Raw genomic sequence first — 18,438 nt, forward strand, 5'->3', positions numbered from 1 at the left:
TCGGTGTGATTTGCGCTCATCCACTGGTCCAGTTACATTTACGTGTTTTGGCTCATTTTTTCTGTTGTGTTTATAAATACCTCTGAGGGGATCCAGATGGGCTATCAGGGTGGGCTTGGTTCACCCTTGTCATGTTGTCAGCGCTGTAACGGTTGTGCCGTACTCTCTCTCTTTGTCTCTTAAAGTGTTGTTCTTCAAGAGTCCTCTAAATATTCAAGTGGCCCGTCATGCATTTCAGTCATGTTAATTAGAGTCAATAGAATATGCAGTACATTTTTAGACCGCATGATGGATGGTGTCCATTTACTGCGTTATTCTAATGCTTGTGTGTGTACTGAATATAAATCGAGGTGTTAAGTCATTTGAAAATTGTTTATACCTATACCTCTACAATATGAACATAAAAGTCCCTCTGTAATCGATAATAAAAAAAATTATTCATTCTTTAAAAAAGCTTAAATGTAGCTCTACACCCTTGCTTTATATAAGATTTGCAGAACCACAAATATGCAAATTAGTCCCCGCCTAAAAACACCACATAGACATAAACAACATAAAAAAAAAATCAGCAAGCTTGTTAGTCTGGAATATGTTTTGTTGGCAGATGGACCATAATGGAAATTTTGTTTGCAAACTAATGGTTGTTTATCTTTTGTTGATTTTATGCGTTTTTAATGGGGTCACATTTAAACATTGTTTATCATTGGCAGTAGTCATCTAAAAAACAGTTTCCTTTATTTAGTGATGTAACAAGCAACATCGAAAACCCAAATGTTCTTTTTATCGTATAATGATTTGTAATTATCCTCATGATTACAAGGTTACACGTGTCTGATTGTGCTTATTTGTGTTCCCCCACAGCTCCAAAGAATGATCAGCGTGTTGTGGATAAATCCAAAACGGCAGTGAAAACATCAGGTCTACAGCGATCCAGCTCAGATGCCGGAAAAGACCGCGGTGAGCAGCGAAAACCCCCTTCCGGCCTTGTCCGCCCATCCGCCGGCACTGTAAATTCCTTCGGTTTTAAGAAGACAGCTCCCAGCACTGCTCCTTTGCTAACGACTGGAGGAAATACAGTTTCAGATATAAGCAAAACTCCTAAAACCTCCGGTATACCAGTGAAACCCTCTGCTGGTGGTGTAGGAGCAGGACGGAAGATCAGCCTTGATGTTTCAAACTGTGATCAAGGCTTCATGGCTCCGAATGCACGTAACAACATTCAGTACCGCAGTCTCCCGAGACCCGCAAAGTCCAGCACCTTGAGTCTGACGAGTGGACGCCCGGGCGCTCGCCCAGTCAGCAGTAACATAGACGCTGGTTTGCAGGGCCTGAAAACAGTTCCCGTCCAGTCCAGGTTAAAGGAACCGGTCAGCATAAAGAGGTCCCACCGTGCTAGTACAGGAGGAAGCTGTCCAGTCAATCAGACGGACCGTGAGAAGGAGAAAGCCAAGGCCAAAGCTGTAGCATCTGATTCAGAGTGTGGCGGAGGTGGATCGTTGAAGAACGGCACGATAATGTCAACAGAGAGCGCAGTGGAACCTCCTTCCAAGCTCCTGGGACTCCGGCAACCATCCAACTTGTCAAAATATTCTGAGCTTCCCTCTCCAAATTCTCAAAGGTGAGATACACAGATAGACATATACCATAAACAAAGTGCAACTAGCAGATTAGCATCTGTTTTTTTACAGATACTTTTCCAGAATCTTTCAGCAATTTGTTTTATAGCCTTCACAACTGACTTTTCCCTGTATTTCCCAGGCCGTCCAGTGCCAGATCTCTGCCCAAACCTGTTCACCTGGACAAGCTCAACTCTAACAGCCTGGACTGTGGGATACTCAACGTGGAGAACAAGCTTCCTCCTAAAGTCCCTCCCTTCTCCAAATTACAGGACCTTTCAGGCATGAGCAGCCCAAGCGTCTCGTGTCTGACCCCCAGCCCAGCTCCCATCCTCAACGTCAACTCCTCTGAATGCTTCTCCAGTGCCACCATGGGTCGAGGGGGGAGTGCTGGTGGCTCGCCCTCGTTCTACCCACGTCTCTCTGGACTGCATCGTAGCATGGAATCATTGTCTCTGCAGATGAGCGTGTCTCCAGCAGGGAACATTGTGACTGAAACCAAACCCAGACGTGAGGAGAAAGGGACGGTCAACGGCTGGTCAGCAGGAAGTAGGGTGTCGCTCACTCTTACAACAGACAGGTGAGGGATCTACAGCGAGGAAAATAATTACTTGATCCCCTGCTGATTTTGTAAGTTTGCCTGTTTACAAAGAAATGAAAGGCCTATCATTTTTATGGTAGGTTATTTTAACTGAAATCGAAAGCGAATATCAACCAAAAAATAAACTTTACATAACCATTTTGATTTTCGGTTTCTGCTCCAAAGCAGGATTTACATCTCATGTAAATGACCACAAACAAGCACATTTTGTGCTGTGTTCAGATCAGTCGCTCATCATTGGGTGTGTCAATGGAAACATCTAAAATCAGCTCACACGTTCTCTTCCTGTGGTTATTTTGTCAAGCTTCATACAGCTTGCCGCCACCCCTTAACCAATGTTGTCATCATCTCCTTTATTAGGCACCACCATAACATTTTGTGCATTTTTTGGAAGAGTTTAAAAACTGTGTCCCGTAGGCCTTCATTTGGTTTATCTGTATTTGTATTGGACCGCATTGCAGGCAGTTAATAGTTGAAGGGGTAGTAAACATACTACGTCTGTATAACTGTTGCCTATTTCTCTTTTCGGTGGAATCTATTAGTAAAGGCCTTGCTCTGTATTTGTTTCTCAACACTGTAGACACTGTTATGTTTGATGATTTATTCCCTTCATAAAAGAATCACTCGCCGGGTTTCCTATGAGGTCAGGAGAGTAATTCTTCACTGTTGTTTTCTTACATTCACGAGCACCATCCACTTAAACCTCTTAAATCTTTCTCTCTCAAAATCATTTCTTGAGGCTGTCCGCTGTGCCATTGGCATCTTTAATCATTTCACATGGCAACATTAAAACCGGGGCTGCCAAATAGACATATTCAAAAAGCAGCACAGATCCATCAGACACAGCAGCACAGGGTTCTGTTCAATGTCATTTCAGCGGCATTGTCAGGTCATCTAGGTTAAAACACAGATCACTTCAGAGTGAAAAGTGTACATTTGGTCCCGCTAGTGGTACCTATACAAATAAAAAAATGGATTTTTAGGTTTTCAGAAGAAATTTTTAGTCTGGCCCAATATTCCTGGACAAAGCCACTTTACACCATATTTGACTCAGTTCACACCCCCTCAAAAATAAGAGCAGAATAATTGCGTTATGACAACATTATATCTATGCTTAAAGTCCTGACTGAGTGTAATTGCTCATTTTGCCTCAGAAAGGAAACCGTGACCTATTCTTAGACTTGAATCTCTTCATATCCATGCGTTGTGAATAATGCTCTTTTTCCTCTCTCTCTCTCTCTCTCTCTCTCTCTCATAACTTTCTTTCTTTCAGCTCACAAAGGGACAGAAATACTCTTCCAAAGAAAGGACTAAGGTAACGTTAACTCTCGTTTTACTTGTGCTGTGGGTTTCATGTCATTTGGCAGAAACTAACGTTCATATTTCCCATCAGCCAACACAGCTTCTCGCAGGTTGAGGAGGACAGCAAAGAGAGACGTCACTCACACACCATCATGAGCTTGACAGAGACGGACACCCCGTCGCAGTTCCCTTCACCTATACTGACAGCAAAGATGCCACTTACAAGCATCAGTAAGTGTCTCTGTGAAAGAGAAAAACTTAGTGATCCTTTCTTTCACGCTTTTTCCAATTATTTTCACCAAAAAATATCTGGTGTCTATCTGCTGCAATTTTATTGGCTTGTGATTAGTAGGCATTAAAGTAACTGTTATGTATTAATAGTAAGTTAATAGTAAGTTATTATTTGTACAATGTCGATTGTATATATGAATGAACAATGTTAAGACATTTTCTGTGTTACCTGAACTAAAAAATGCATTTTTAGTTCATCAGCGAATCAGCGAAGTGTAACTCACATCACTAAATGTTTGATTCTCTATACGAAACTTTTTGCATTAGTAGAAAAGCAAGGTCTCATTGTGAGTTGATTTTTCCAAATAATAAACGTTTTATAGTATTTATTTTTATTTCACCACCACTAAAAAGACTTCTCAAAATCAATCTTCACTAAAACGAAAATGTTTTATATTGCTTCATATCATGTGTGTTAACCGGCTCCCTCTGCTGTCCGTTTTCTGCAGTGACACCCAGCCCCACCTCTGGCACTCCGAGGATGACCCGATCAAACAGTATCCCTACCCACGAGCCCAGTTTCGAGTTATATCAAGCCTCTCCACTGGGTAGCACTTTATCGCTCGCCGAGCGGCCCAAAAGCATGATCCGATCCGGCTCCTTCAGAGACAGAGATGCATCGGATGACGGTGAGACATTTGAACCACTTGCATTTTCTTCATATAACAGTTGGAGAGGTTCTGGACATTAAATATGCTTTTATTAATGATAAACAGAACAGATCATAAGATACACATAATAAACTATGTGTTTTTAATTTTTTTAGCATCTGTCCTCTGTCACATGAATATTTAGAACCACTTTAATTGGCAATATTTCTCTGTGTGTGTTTGTGTGTCACAGTTCATGGTTCATTGCTGTCACTGGTATCGAACGCCTCCTCCAGCTACTCTTCTGTGAGTATTCACACATTCTCGGGGCCTGCTCCTGTTGATTTATAAATCTCTCACAGTAAGAGGACTTGAAGAAGCTTTCTCCAGTTTCTTTACTGAAAAACCGCAGTTGTTATCTTTTGGACGGGTGACGGAAGACAGAGATGTTTCTGTACCAAAAACAGCTTTATTCAGAAGTGTAGTCAAGGCAGTTGACACATCTAGAGGCATATATAATAACACCGCTATCTCTGTTTCATAAAGTTATAAACTGTTATCTCATTACAATAACACTAACACCATCCATACAAAGCTTATAGAAATACAACAGTTTAACCTTTAATAAATAGTGACATCATTTATCATTGCTTTATTAAAATACATTTTATAGTGCTGCACAATTCATTACATTTTAAAAAGTGTGTCTAGGCTTTACGACAGGATTAGGACGTGCAAAGCTGTGATTTCATTAAAGGAATATACAAAATATATACAATAAATATATTATCCTGTCCACTTTAAAGTCCAAATATAATGTGAATGCAAAGACTGTTCACTTTGAAATGTATACTTAGTGATTCGAATTTGGTTCTTCAAAGAGGACTCGAGTGAAACCCCCCCTGCTTAAATAGACCCTATTGAACACTGAAATGCTGAACAGTTGCCAGATCTGCGTATCAACCAGCCCACTGGCCTATCAAAACTAGCACGACTCCGGCCCAAATACCAAAAGTCATTTAAATCTTTATTATCCATTACACATGATATCCTCATGATACTCACCGTAACATAGTCTGTTTTCTTTAATAACTTCAACAAAAAAAACTAATCAATACGTTTCTTGGGCTTAAAACATAATTTCAATAACAAGTCAGTAATTGCTACAATACTTTCTATCCTGATCTCAGATCTATTTCATTGCTATTGCTTTGATCTTCATCTACTGTCTCTCTCTTCTTTCATTCACATTGTCAGGCCGAGGAGAAAATGCAGGGCGAGGTAAGAGTCTCGCTCTCTCTGATTTCCCTTCACCGTCTCTGTTATGTTCATGTGACAGTCAATAATGACCCGTTGTCCTCAGAAATCATAACAGCCGAAGTCATCTATTGTCTGGTGTCACGGGATCAGATCTTATGATTCTCTGCCACAATATGTCTTTGTCAAGATGTTTTATGTGTTTATGACCGATTCTTTCTGGGCTCTTGGAGATGTGCTTACTCTAACCACATATTAATTGTTGGTGTCTTTATCTCGTGGGATGTGTTTCGGTTCTACAAACATAAAGTCTATTCACACCATGTCTGCTTATTTGAAACCAAACAGTTTGACAGAGGTGCAACTTTTGACCTTGTCTGACAAAAATAAATTGGTATATTGGTTATTGGTATAATTAACAAAATACATCCTAGTCTCAGGATAAAAAACGACTGAAGAATGCTGTTCATTGTTCAGTGTTTAAGACTTGATGTGAAGGGATAAAGACACTCACACTTATGTCTTGTTGGCAATAACCAGTTGTACTTTTGTGTCGTGTTTCTACTTGGTCGTGGATGCCAAATGATGATGTCCACTAACTTTAACACACTTGATAAAAAAAGTGTTGCAACTATGAAGACTGCATTGAGGAATTACTTATTTTTGTGTTGTGGTCTCATGTGCATCAATGTGTATGAATATATTCACCATTTGTCTTTCACCTTCAGATGCACGGATAGAATTTGTGTATTTAAAATAAACCTTATATAAAGGTTTTGCTGAATATCATCTGCCACGTGCCGCAGCTGCAATGAGATTCCTGAAACTCCACAGATTCATTCTGTGTTCTATAATATTTGATTTACTTTAGGGAGAAATGACGACAGTGCTATTGAGTCACTGCAATCTTTATCGAAATATTTGTTTGATTGATAGGTTTGTGCATCTTTTTATAGCAAATCCGTAAACTCAGGAGAGAGCTGGAGTCTTCACAGGAGAAGGTGGCCTGTCTAACATCCCAGCTGTCTGCTAATGTATGTATATACTAGACCGTCTCAGAATATAAACTCTTTTCCGAAATGACCCTCATGAATATCATCATCATCTGCATCCGTCTCTGATATAATCTCAATTCACATTTTCCAAATCTATTCAGAAAATCCTCTTTGCTTGATCATCTTCTCAACACACATTGAATGAAAGAGTTCAAAATATTCAGGAATAAAAAGATTATTAATGTTTTTCACAATGTAATGTTGTATCATCTTAATGAACATGACATCTCTTCATCAGTGTTGTTAAGGCTTTAAATGATATGCCTTTACGCACACATTTGATGTGTAAACCCCACTGTTTATATTTGGAAAAAGCCTGACAGATGATGTACCTAAGTGACTTTAAAAGCACAAACTTTTCTCATAAATCACTTTTCCTTGAAATATTGTTAACATATTTATTGTATGGATTTTGTCAGTGCTTAAAATGTATTAATATGAGTCTTGTTTTTCCAGGCAAACCTGGTGGCAGCGTTTGAACAGAGTCTGACGCTCATGACCACTCGACTTCAGTCACTTTCCTTTAGTGCAGAGCAGAAGGTTTGACATTTATTCTCACACAAACATGAGTCACATCACGTAATACAACATTCATAACCTCCACTCGAAACACAAACAGAGCTGTAGATTGAAAGATCTAAGCATACAGTCTGGAAAGCTGTATGTTATATTCAAAAATAAGCATTTAAAACCGTCTCCTTTCATGACTAAGATTCTTATCACACTGTTTAACATGTAAAACTCATGCTTTATTGACCCCTCAGTCTCTTTAAGTGCTATTGTTTCCTAATATCGACTTTTTACGAGCACTCAAAAGCAGCGTAACCTTTCATCATAGTCTGGCAAAGAAAAACAATCCGTCTATCATTATTTATAATGTCTCCAGTTGATTCACGCTATAAATCGTTGGAGAAAAATATTGAGCATCCCTCAGCTGTCAGTATACAGTCTATAAGGTTCACCCATGTTTGTAACCTCATAGAACCACTGACAGGGAAAGAGCAAAATTTGGGTCAGATTGGGATTGAACAGAGGTTGAGGGGTTGTTATCTGTGCCACACTCCACATTTTGGCCCAAGGCTACATTAGCATTCATGTTTTAGGAGTGAACCAATGTTTTTCATGGTGCATTACCTTCTGTGAAAGAAAGCAGCCAGTCTAAAAAAGATGAAGTTGTGAGGCACTGACCTGCATTTATTGATTCAATCATCCGTAAACCCACGGACTGTTTATTGTTTTTTTTTATAATAAAATGATGTTGAGGGACCGTACCAAAGCTAAAGGAGCATTTGTAGGCTTGCGTGGACATAAAAGGTGTCTCTGATTTGATTGGTTGAAGTCAGGCAGTAAAATAATTAGAATTTAACCTCCATTTGTTTGGAGAAAAGTCACTACTGGAGCTTTGGGAAATGCTGTTTGAGTATTTATGGTTTAAATGGGCTATTCACACAGAACTGGATTTCCCAGAGGAGGTCGGGTAGTGTTTCACAGACATAATTTATGAATTTAATCCTGTACAGATCGAACACGACTGTGTTTTCTCACAGAACCTGTGATGGGCAAGTTTTCCATTTCTTTCAGCCAGCTTGGGGTTCAGCTAATCTTTCACCATTCAGAAATGTCTTTGATGGCAGTATATTCTGTTTTTTTTCTTCTCATTTGTCCTTCATTAAATACTGTAAATGAAGCACGTTACGGATTTGGATCTTTCCAACAATTCCAGTAGAAAATAACCTAACTGAGGATTTCCTTACTTCTGACATCCCATCATATTTGAAAATAATTAAATACAATATAATATAAACATTGTGTCTTAATCCAAGGGTTTTGGTGGATCTACAGCACACAGCTTTCCATGGAGAAAAGAAATACTTCCACCTTAATACAAATAACAAAGTTCCTAATGACATTCCAGTCAGAACATGAAATGCAGATGTTTGGAAAATCCCATCTGAGTAAACTTCTACATCTCTCTGTAGGACTCTCAATTAACAGAACTGAAAGAAACCATTGAGAACCTGAAGTCCAAGAACATGGAGGCGCAGGCCGTTATCCACGTAGCCCTAAATAACCCTGATGTAGCCCCGAGAGGTGAGAAAACCAAAAGCTCTTTGGATTGTTTTGGTTGTTATTTGACATCATGCATCAGTCATAAATGTAACAGATTGGTGTGAAGTTTTAAGGTGACACTCTCTCCATTCCTCAGAGTTGCGTATCAGGAGGCATAACTCATCCGAGAGCATATCTAGTCTGAACAGCATCACCAGTCACTCCAGTGTGGGCAGTCTGAAAGACGACGCCAAAAAGAAGAAAAAGAAGAGCTGGGTGAGTGGACAAACAGAGACATAAATAGCAGAGTTTTTGAGGGAACTATCGCCTTAAACATTGTTCTCTGTTCCTCTGTAGTTGCGGAGTTCTTTTGGCAAGGCGTTCAGTATTAAGAAGGGCTCTAAAGGTGGCACAATGTACTCTGATATTGAAGAGATCACCACCCCAGACTCCTCCGCTCCCAATTCTCCAAAACTGGCCCATGAAGAGGGAGAGAACCCGCCCCCGTCCTTCCAGTCCACCCAATCATCCGCCTCTTCTGTGTAAGTGACAGAACCGGGCAATTTCATGCATGCCCCATCAATGGGAATTAACACTGACAGTGTAAAAAGGTAACACCTTTTTTTGTCCCATCAGGATCAACGAGTGTGATGAGGAAAACGAGGGTGATGAGGGTGATGAGAAGGTGGTATCAGAGCTGAGGTCTGAGCTGTGGGAGAAAGAGATGAAGCTGACGGACATTCGTCTGGAGGCGCTAAACTCGGCACACCAGCTGGAGCAGCTACAAGAGACCATGAACAGCATGCAGGTTAAGATCTACAAACACAGGCTTAGAGGAACGAGTGCTCTCGGTTAGACACTTATTGAAGTATTAAAATGTTTTTTGGTCTTATTGTAGATGATGGTGGAGAACCTGAAGACTGAAAATGACCAGCTAAAAACAGGAAGTGCTCCATCATCTTTAGAGCAGCCGTGCGGCCCACCCTCAACTTCCACTTCTCAACCCTCAGGTCTCGCCAGCCTTCTCAACTGCAGCCAAAATAAACCGCCCATGACCCTTACAAAGTCCTTCAGCCTCAGTCTCAATGAATACTCCAACCCTGGTGAGTTCCATTATTTACCTCATGTCATATTCAAGGGCTCTTAAGAGTTTACAGCCGTTAAACTTAAAAATACTCTGAAGTATCTCTACAAGTGCGCCAAGTTATTCCCAAGTAGCTTTACACCTACACTACTAATACATTGATATTAGCATACTTCATAGAGAAAGTATACTTCACATATAATATTTTTTTTAAGGGGTGAGTTTGAGGTGGTACCACATACCTAACTATGGAGCAAGGTGGTACCAACCTCTTTATACACAATTATAACTATGAGCATTTCACATCCCTAGAGAAATGTTATAACATCATTCTATTTGTATTCATATAGACATTGCTCCTATGGAGTTACTGAGCCTACCGTCTCAGAGGGACGACCTCTTTACACGTGTGGTGGTCCGTATAGCTGACCATCAAGTATCCAAAGAGGTAAATGCACAAAACAACATTAACCTCAGTTTATGTCCATAAAAATGAGCTTGCATCTAAACAATTGTTATGAACAGGTAAGACAACATGATTTCTTCATCGGCTCTGTGAGGGTTAATGAAGATACAGACTGGTCTACATTAGACACAATCATCTCAACGGTTTTCAAGGTGAGATCATAAAGACAAAATAGGTCCTACAGTATATAATACTTCACTTGCATTTTTAATTTGGAGTATGTACATTGCCTGACACATAAATATGACATGCTCTTTGTCCTTCTTTATTAGGACTACACTTCCCAGGTGGACCCGGGTTCTAGCATGGGTTTGTCTGTGGACTCCATCCACAGTTACAGTATTCATCAGAGCAGGAGAGTGTTTGGAGGAGAAGCGCCAGAGAGCTCACCCAGCAACTGTCTCAAAAATTACCCGGGACTCATTACCGTTTCCCTCAAAGGTGCATTTCAAGCTTTCAAACTCACACGCTCTCAAGTCCCCTCATCTTTCATCCTTACACTTGACAGAGTTCAAGTTGTCGAGTCATTTTAATGTTCACACTGAATGTGAGATGCAACGAGGAGTGACAAAATCACAAGTTTAAGTGGCACTGCATTAAAGTCGACTAGTGCGAAAGAACAGCTTGGACTCGAAACTGGAAATTTTGACAAAAATGTTCAAGCCTGACTTCACTGTGATAAAGTAAATCATCATCTGATTCTCCCTCTCACTATACGTTTTTCCTCCTTACTGTTTTAGGGGTTAAGGAGAAGAGTGTGGACAGTCTTGTGTTTGAGACGCTCGTTCCCAAGCCCATGATGCAACACTACATCAGTCTCTTGCTGAAGCACCGGCGGCTGATTCTGTCAGGCTCCAGCGGCACAGGGAAGACCTACCTCGCCACCCACCTGGCCGAGTACCTGCTGGAGAGGAGTGGCCGCGACGCTGGCCGAGGCAACATCACAACCTTTAACATGCACCATCAGACCTGCAAGGTAAAGATTTGCCTTATATTCACTTTATTAGAGGATGAGAAACTAGTTAGATTAGTAGTTAAAACATCACATACCATATGTGTTGCATGGCATACAGTTGCAAAGCCTCACATTGGTGTTCCCTCCCTCAGGACCTCCAGTTGTACTTGTCTAATCTGGCCAATCAGATTGACCGAGATTGTGGTACTGAGGATGTTCCATTGGTCATTGTCTTGGATGATGTCGGAGAGGCGTCTTCAATCACCGACCTGGTCAACAGTGCACTGACCTGCAAATATCACAAATGGTGAGAAAAAATGACTACTGTGTTAATGATATAATATATTTCTATCAACTTGGTACAAAAAATGGCCTGAAACTGTGCAAGAAGAAATGTTGACCCTTTTCATAAAGTCAATTCAAAATTCATTATTATTATTTAATTATAAATTACATTATTATAGTAATAAAAGGATTCTTTTTCACTTTTAATATTGCAGTCCATATGTCATCGGAACAACCAATCACCATGTAAAGATGTCGTCCAATCATGGCCTTCATCTCAGTTTTAGGTAAGTCTTTATTTCGGTTTCCAATGTTCATTCTTTTATTAATGAAAATCATTGAAATCCCTCTCTAAAATATTCTTCCCCTTCACATTTACCTGAAGAATGGTCACCTTCTCCAACAACGTGGAGCCTGCCAATGGGTTCTTAGTGCGTTACTTGCACAGGAAGCTGATCGAGACAGAGGATGAGAGTGCAATTCATGGTACTGAGATTCTGAGGGTTCTGGACTGGGTTTCTAAACTCTGGTATCATCTACATACGTTCCTGGAGAAACACAGCACCTCGGACTTTCTCATAGGTACATTCTACAATGTTCTGCATTGCTCACTTATTGCTCTTGAGGAAAAAATATATATTCTGTGTGAAGTACTAGCAAGGATGACATAGTATAGCAAATGCAAATTCATCTTAGGCCTTGCACGAACACTTGCAAGTGTTAGGAAAAGTTATAGGTTGAAATACAGGAAAGCACTCATCTAAGTCAATTGTCAAAAACATCTACAATTCTTGTGTCTGCAGGGCCATGTTTCTTCCTCTCCTGTCCAGTAACAATAGCAGACTTTCGTTCCTGGTTTATTGAACTTTGGAATCTGTCTATTATTCCTTATCTACAGGAGGGAGCCAAAGATGGTGTGAAGGTAAGAGATCATGTGACCACAATGTGTGGCCTTTGGAGCTTTTACAGTAGTCCAACTTTGTTTCAAAAGGAATGTCCAACTTCTGCTTGAAGTGTAAACCTTTAAACACATTGGTTGTTAAAACTCTGTTTTGTGTTTAAGATCCATGGTCAGAAAGCAGCATGGGAGGATCCAGTAGAATGGGTGAGAGACACACTGCCCTGGCCTTCATCTCAACAGGACCAGGCTAAACTCTTTCACCTGCCTCCTCCAACCACCGGCCCCAACTCTGCTTCCACTCAACAACCCAGTGACAATAGATCCAGCAAAGATACCCCAATTCCCACCATGGAGACGGATCCGCTGGTGAGTGTCAATACAGCTAAACCAAAGCTCTGTAAGAAGTATGAATGTGGTCTCACGAGCTGTCCTTCTTGTCATTTAGATGGCCATGCTGCTGAAACTCCAGGAGTCCGCCAACTACATTGAATCTCCGGAACGGGACATTTCGGGCAACCCCGGTTTCTAGGCTGAACCGAAAGACTCAAGTGGTCTCTAATGGCTAGAGCTGTTAAAACACTCTTCTGTACAGATTGGTTGGTAAATGGAGATGAAACTCTCAAAAACGTCCTACTCAAGATCGATTAAACGCTCGGAAGAAAGAGAAAATGAAGAACTGATCTTATCAGATCTGAGCAAGAAGCTTTTTTGCACAGTTGTCTTAACCGGTCCTTCCTTTGCTTCTCTAACCTGCAAGTTGCATGGCAATACTTGCGACTGAGGATTGTAAAGATGAGATCTTATGTACCATACTGGGAGCAAAACGTGCTCCGCAGCTGTTCAGTTTTGTTCTTGGGAAGATCTGACCGTATGGACCAAAAATGTATTTATTTGCAAGAGTATCATCCAACACATAAAACCCTGTTGTCAAAGGTGCCCTTGCAGTATCTCGACATTTAGACCAACTCGCATGGATGCAACACGTAACGTACAAGATGGTGCTTAGAAATCAGCCTTAAAAGAAACCCCTCATGTATCATGACATCAGTTCCATAGAAATCTGATTATAACTACATATTACCTCACAGTTTGCATAGTGATGCAGTTTCAAGGTGCAGTACACACTGTAATAACCAGGTTGCGTTTAACCATTAAACACAGAGATGAAAGAGCAGACGTAGACTGTAGACCACAGGGATGCATCTTTAAAGATGCACTTTGATATTCAGCTTTCAAGTAAGGGCAATGCCTGCATTCAAAACCTGAGGGGCATTCCGAGTGTTCGGCTACATAGGGACTTGTCGTTCATTTTGAATAAGAGTTTGAGGTTACATGACTGAACTTTGGTGACTCGCCATGGTTGAGCAGAGTTAAAAATATGCAGAGTTTAAATATGCAGCAACACAGTCAGTGAGCTTTTGTTATCCAGCCCCGGGTATTGTTGAATATGGTCTCCAAGCAGGAACACTTCAAAACAACATAGCAACCCGCAGACCTCCAACGTCTGAATCGCTGATGGTTTGAACTCACTTTCAGTGTTGGGTAATAACAGAGGTGCTGCCAAATGGTGCAATGAAGCAGTACACAACATCTTACCTTCAACGGTTGCTTTTGTGTGTTCAACCTGACCTTAGTTTCAACACCCAAGGTGGTTATAGCTCATCAAAAAAAAAAAAAGGCTTGGTTTACACTGAGAGACCAAATCTGATGTTGAACAAAGTTATTGAGGCCTACAACTTTGTATACTGTAGCAATCAGTGTAGATGTATCAGATGTTTACTACACTGCTTAAACAATGGATTCGATTTGAGCCAACGGTCAAAAATAAGATTTGTGTCCAGTGTAAACAAAGCCAAAGTGGATGAAACAAATGCCTTTGTAGAGTCGGAAAGTTCAGAGTAAAACAACATACACGTAAGCTTGTACATGCACTTATGTTCTTTGGTCTTCTGTAACAATGTAGCCAACTGTGAACCTTTTAACTGGTTGTAAGTTGTGCTAATGAGTCGCAGTAGAGTTTCTTAAATCATTCTGTCTCATCATGACATAACACACACACACAAAATAATAATAGATGTAACTCATGAATGTGTTTGCAGGTGCTGCAAGACCGTAAGTGCATGAAAGCTTTAACTTTGAGGACAATTGTGATTAAGGCACCTTATCTTGAGGATGTGTTGGCAACAAATGCCCAGTAGCAATCTTTCAACTTAATGATGATTACATCATTTATTACTAAATCACATAATTGTGTATAGTATACTAATTGGCAGTTGTCATTGGCAGTTGTCAAACCTGTCATTGTGCACAGAACAGAAGAATATAAATTGGTCAATATCTGCTATGATGGAACTTTAGTTTGCCAACACGCCTCATGCTCTCAATGCTTGCCAACAGTGCTTGTGTTTTCCTGTCCTAATGTCAGACATAGCTTCCCTAATGAGTAAGAGTTTTTTAAAAGTCCTTTTTTATGATTTTTTACAACAAAATGTTAGTCTGACGTTTGTAAATAGGATTTTCCAAAAAAGTAAAAAAAGAGCAAAAAGATAGTAGAATAAACCAAGCAAACCTAAAACATGACATAGTATGAACTAAACATGTCCAGTTAGAGATACATTACGTAAAAGATCTTAGTAACCATCCAGTTTGTCAATCATCTCTTCATAGCCTGTAGGCAAGGAGTTTAACTGCCACAAAGTAACTAGATCAAGTTGCCTATGTGAACATTTTCTCAGTCGAAGTGTCTTTTCTGTTCTCTTTCGGATCATACAAGGTATTACAGAAGATGGTCTCACCATGTTTAAAGTGTCAGTGGTGCATCACTTTAAACTAGTACCTCAAATCTGTCTCGTGATATTATCATAAACATCCCATAATATGCTTCTGGATAGTTCGGGGATTTGGGGACAATACCCCACGGTTTGTCTTGAAAATGTGCCTGATATAAGCCAACTTGCTGGACATTGCAATACCTAAACTATGATGTGTTTTGCAAGGGATTGTGTGCTGTGGAGGATAAGAATGTGAGCTAACTTGCCGTTTTATTTCTATGCTAGCTTATGAAGATTTTCAGCTTGCTGGTAGCCTTGTTTTCAAAACAGATTGGAAATTAAGGCTAGTTTGCCAGCTGGCACAAACTTAAGCCATTCTCTCACAGTCCAACTCAACATCTCTCCATATGTGACAAACTATATTTGCATCCTTATAGAATGTGGTTTATCAGATCTGGTTATTTAGCAACCTGGTAAAGTTTGGACAGCCTAAAACTGGGTGTCTAACAGAGGGAATGTTTGAATTAATTTATTCTTGTTTTCTGCTTTCTTCTAACTATCTATGATTTGTACAAAGGTTTTCACTTGTTTAACATTAAACATGCCTCACATGTTAAGTTTATCAAGATTTCTGGGTTGTTGTCACTATGCAGTTTTTGTATAGCGTTTTTAGCATAGGTTCCGATATTTTGACCAATAGCAGATAACAATGGTGTACTTTGTAATAAGCTAATGTGAAAATTGGACAGTTTTAATGTTGTTGATGTGTCACCATTGTTTGTCTGTGAGAAAAAAAAACGCATTGGACCTATATCCCACTGAGATTTCAAACAAAAATATATGTTTTTTTTTTTTTAAAGAAATTTCTGTTGCTTTTTCCTTATTGTTCAGTAAATCGTACTATTTTGTATAGAATGTTGCAATTGTAAACAATGTACATAGTGAACGCATTTGCGACCACAATCACAGTAAACTATAAAAAAGATCTGGCCATTTTTTTGCATTTTTTGCAACTGGTTGCTGGAAAGAGGCATGTGCTGATCTGAGAGAATTCCATCATATATTCACTCAAGTTTCAATAAACATGACACTCCTACACTAAGATGTCTTCCTTATTCAGCCTGAATGTTGTTAGTTTATTTTGGGGAAATTCTGATAAATGTTATGATTTTTGTCCTTGTAACTAACTGTTGAAACAGGAGTCCTTACTGAGCTTGAACATAGATTTTATGTTAATGTGTTAAGACAAATAATTATTAAACAAAATGTTTACATTACTGTTAGTTGTTGTCTTGCTGTTGAAAAGCTAGTTCTGACATTTAACCTACGTTTAATGTGGACATTTGACCATGAATAAACACGGTTCATCTGTAAATATGCACATAGTTTGTTACTTGATACAAATAACAATAACATCATAAACCAAAAATCACTGCATATAGCCTTTATTTATGTATTTTGTTCAGACAAAGCGATGGTTATAAATCAGGATTTTATAAGTCCATTAAGTGTGACTCCTGGTTAACATGTTCTATTAAGGGGTTTTGTTTAGTTAGCATATGTTAGTTGTATAACTATGACAATTAAGAGAGTTTAAGCACAACAGATCCGAAGTACCGACACAAGTCTAAACTCAAAATACAATGCGATGACGTTGCACCTGATGTTATTTAGCATGTGACGTTATCCAGTGCCATAGGCTCGCAAAATTCTCCTGGAAACACGATATTGCCCTAGTTTTGGTACGATTACGACCAGTGTTTTTTTCTAAAACACTCTGTCAGATGGACCTTTAGTTATGTTTTTCTCAAAAAGGCGAAGTCAGCAAACTATGGGACAAGTGACACTTCACGTAGAGGTGATAAATTCGGGTATATGAATCTGTGAAATTAAAATCAGTAATGAAATATGTCTTCAAGGTAGAGGAGTGATACCAAATATTTTGGTATTTGGGATAGTGTCACTGGGCTATATTTTAATAAGCTGGTTTTGTTAGCAGATCTGGCAACCTTCATGCACATGCTGGAGTATACATACAGTTGTGTTCAAAATTATTCAACCCCCAATGCTGTAAATGGTTTTAGGGAATTAAGTGTACATTTGTAATTGTATTCAGAATGAAATCCTACAAGGACTTCTTAAAGAACCATATGCAACTAAAATGACATCAATTAGTTTTTTCTAATACAGTAGTAAATGTTTCTTTTGTGAATTCTTCATTGACATAATTATTCAACCCCTTAAAGACTACCACTCTGAAGAACAGAGGTTCAATGAAGTGTTTTCAATCAGGTATTGAAAACACCTGTGGATATCAGGGAGCAGCAATAAAGCCTAATAAGCACCAATTAGGCAGCTTTAAAATGACTGTGATACTCAGCTCCTTCTAGACATTTAATGGTGTGGTTACAAACATGGTGAGGTCAAGAGAATGGTCCAGGAAGACAAGAGAAAAGGTGATTACTCTTCATAGGAAGGGCAATGGCTATAAGAAGATTGCAAAGATGTTAAACATACCAAGAGACACCATAGGAAGCATCATTCGCAAATTCAAGGCAAAGGGCACTGTTGAAACGCTACCTGGTCGTGGCAGAAAGAAGATGCTGACTTCGACTGCTGTGCGCTGCCTGAAGCGTAGAGTGGAGAAAAGTCCCCATGTGACTGCTGAGGACAAACCACAGAAGTTTTGGGATAGTGTTCTGTGGACTGATGAAACAAAATTAGAACTGTTTGGGCCCATGGATCAATGCTATGTTTTAACAAGGCCTATGAAGAAAAGAACACCTTGCCTACTGTGAAGCATGGCGGGGGGTCAATCATGCTTTGGGGCAGTTTTGCTTCTGCAGGTACTGGGAAGCTTCAGCGTGTGCAAGGTACCATGAATTCTCTTCAGTACCAGGAGATATTGGATGACAATGTGATGCAGTCCGTCACAAACCTGAGGCTTGGAAGACGTTGGACCTTTCAACAGGACAATGATCCCAAGCAAACCTCCAAGTCCACTAGAGCATGGTTGCAGATTAAAGGCTGGAACATTTTGAAGTGGCCATCGCAGTCACCAGACTTAAATCCGATTGAGAACCTCTGGTGGGACTTAAAGAAAGCAGTTGCAGTGCGCAAGCCTAAGAATGTGACTGAACTGGAGGCTTTTGCCCATGATGAATGGGCGAAGATACCCGTAGATCGCTGCAAGACACTTGTGTCAAGCTATGCTT

The 18,438-nt window shown here is 39.8% G+C and overlaps 1 protein-coding gene across 2 annotated transcripts in view; it reads left to right on the forward strand.

Moving 5' to 3' along the window:
- nav1a (neuron navigator 1a) overlaps positions 1 to 16,325 on the forward strand; it is a 128,160-nt gene extending 111,835 nt beyond the window's left edge. For both annotated transcript variants that reach the window (XM_056732712.1, XM_056732713.1), the window contains 24 exons: positions 862 to 1,618; positions 1,759 to 2,196; positions 3,491 to 3,532; positions 3,611 to 3,750; positions 4,260 to 4,439; positions 4,654 to 4,706; positions 5,658 to 5,681; positions 6,614 to 6,691; positions 7,169 to 7,252; positions 8,692 to 8,803; positions 8,919 to 9,037; positions 9,119 to 9,303; positions 9,398 to 9,569; positions 9,660 to 9,864; positions 10,196 to 10,293; positions 10,371 to 10,463; positions 10,584 to 10,752; positions 11,052 to 11,287; positions 11,419 to 11,573; positions 11,767 to 11,838; positions 11,937 to 12,133; positions 12,355 to 12,473; positions 12,615 to 12,818; positions 12,898 to 16,325. In XM_056732712.1, coding sequence (XP_056588690.1) covers positions 862 to 1,618; positions 1,759 to 2,196; positions 3,491 to 3,532; positions 3,611 to 3,750; positions 4,260 to 4,439; positions 4,654 to 4,706; positions 5,658 to 5,681; positions 6,614 to 6,691; positions 7,169 to 7,252; positions 8,692 to 8,803; positions 8,919 to 9,037; positions 9,119 to 9,303; positions 9,398 to 9,569; positions 9,660 to 9,864; positions 10,196 to 10,293; positions 10,371 to 10,463; positions 10,584 to 10,752; positions 11,052 to 11,287; positions 11,419 to 11,573; positions 11,767 to 11,838; positions 11,937 to 12,133; positions 12,355 to 12,473; positions 12,615 to 12,818; positions 12,898 to 12,981 — 4,016 coding nt within the window. In that variant the 3' untranslated portion in view covers positions 12,982 to 16,325. The remainder of the gene's footprint in view (positions 1 to 861; positions 1,619 to 1,758; positions 2,197 to 3,490; positions 3,533 to 3,610; positions 3,751 to 4,259; positions 4,440 to 4,653; positions 4,707 to 5,657; positions 5,682 to 6,613; positions 6,692 to 7,168; positions 7,253 to 8,691; positions 8,804 to 8,918; positions 9,038 to 9,118; positions 9,304 to 9,397; positions 9,570 to 9,659; positions 9,865 to 10,195; positions 10,294 to 10,370; positions 10,464 to 10,583; positions 10,753 to 11,051; positions 11,288 to 11,418; positions 11,574 to 11,766; positions 11,839 to 11,936; positions 12,134 to 12,354; positions 12,474 to 12,614; positions 12,819 to 12,897) is intronic.
- The last annotated feature ends 2,113 nt before the right edge of the window (positions 16,326 to 18,438 follow it).

This window comes from Triplophysa dalaica, chromosome 20 (assembly GCF_015846415.1).
Source record: "Triplophysa dalaica isolate WHDGS20190420 chromosome 20, ASM1584641v1, whole genome shotgun sequence".
NCBI lineage: Eukaryota > Metazoa > Chordata > Actinopteri > Cypriniformes > Nemacheilidae > Triplophysa > Triplophysa dalaica.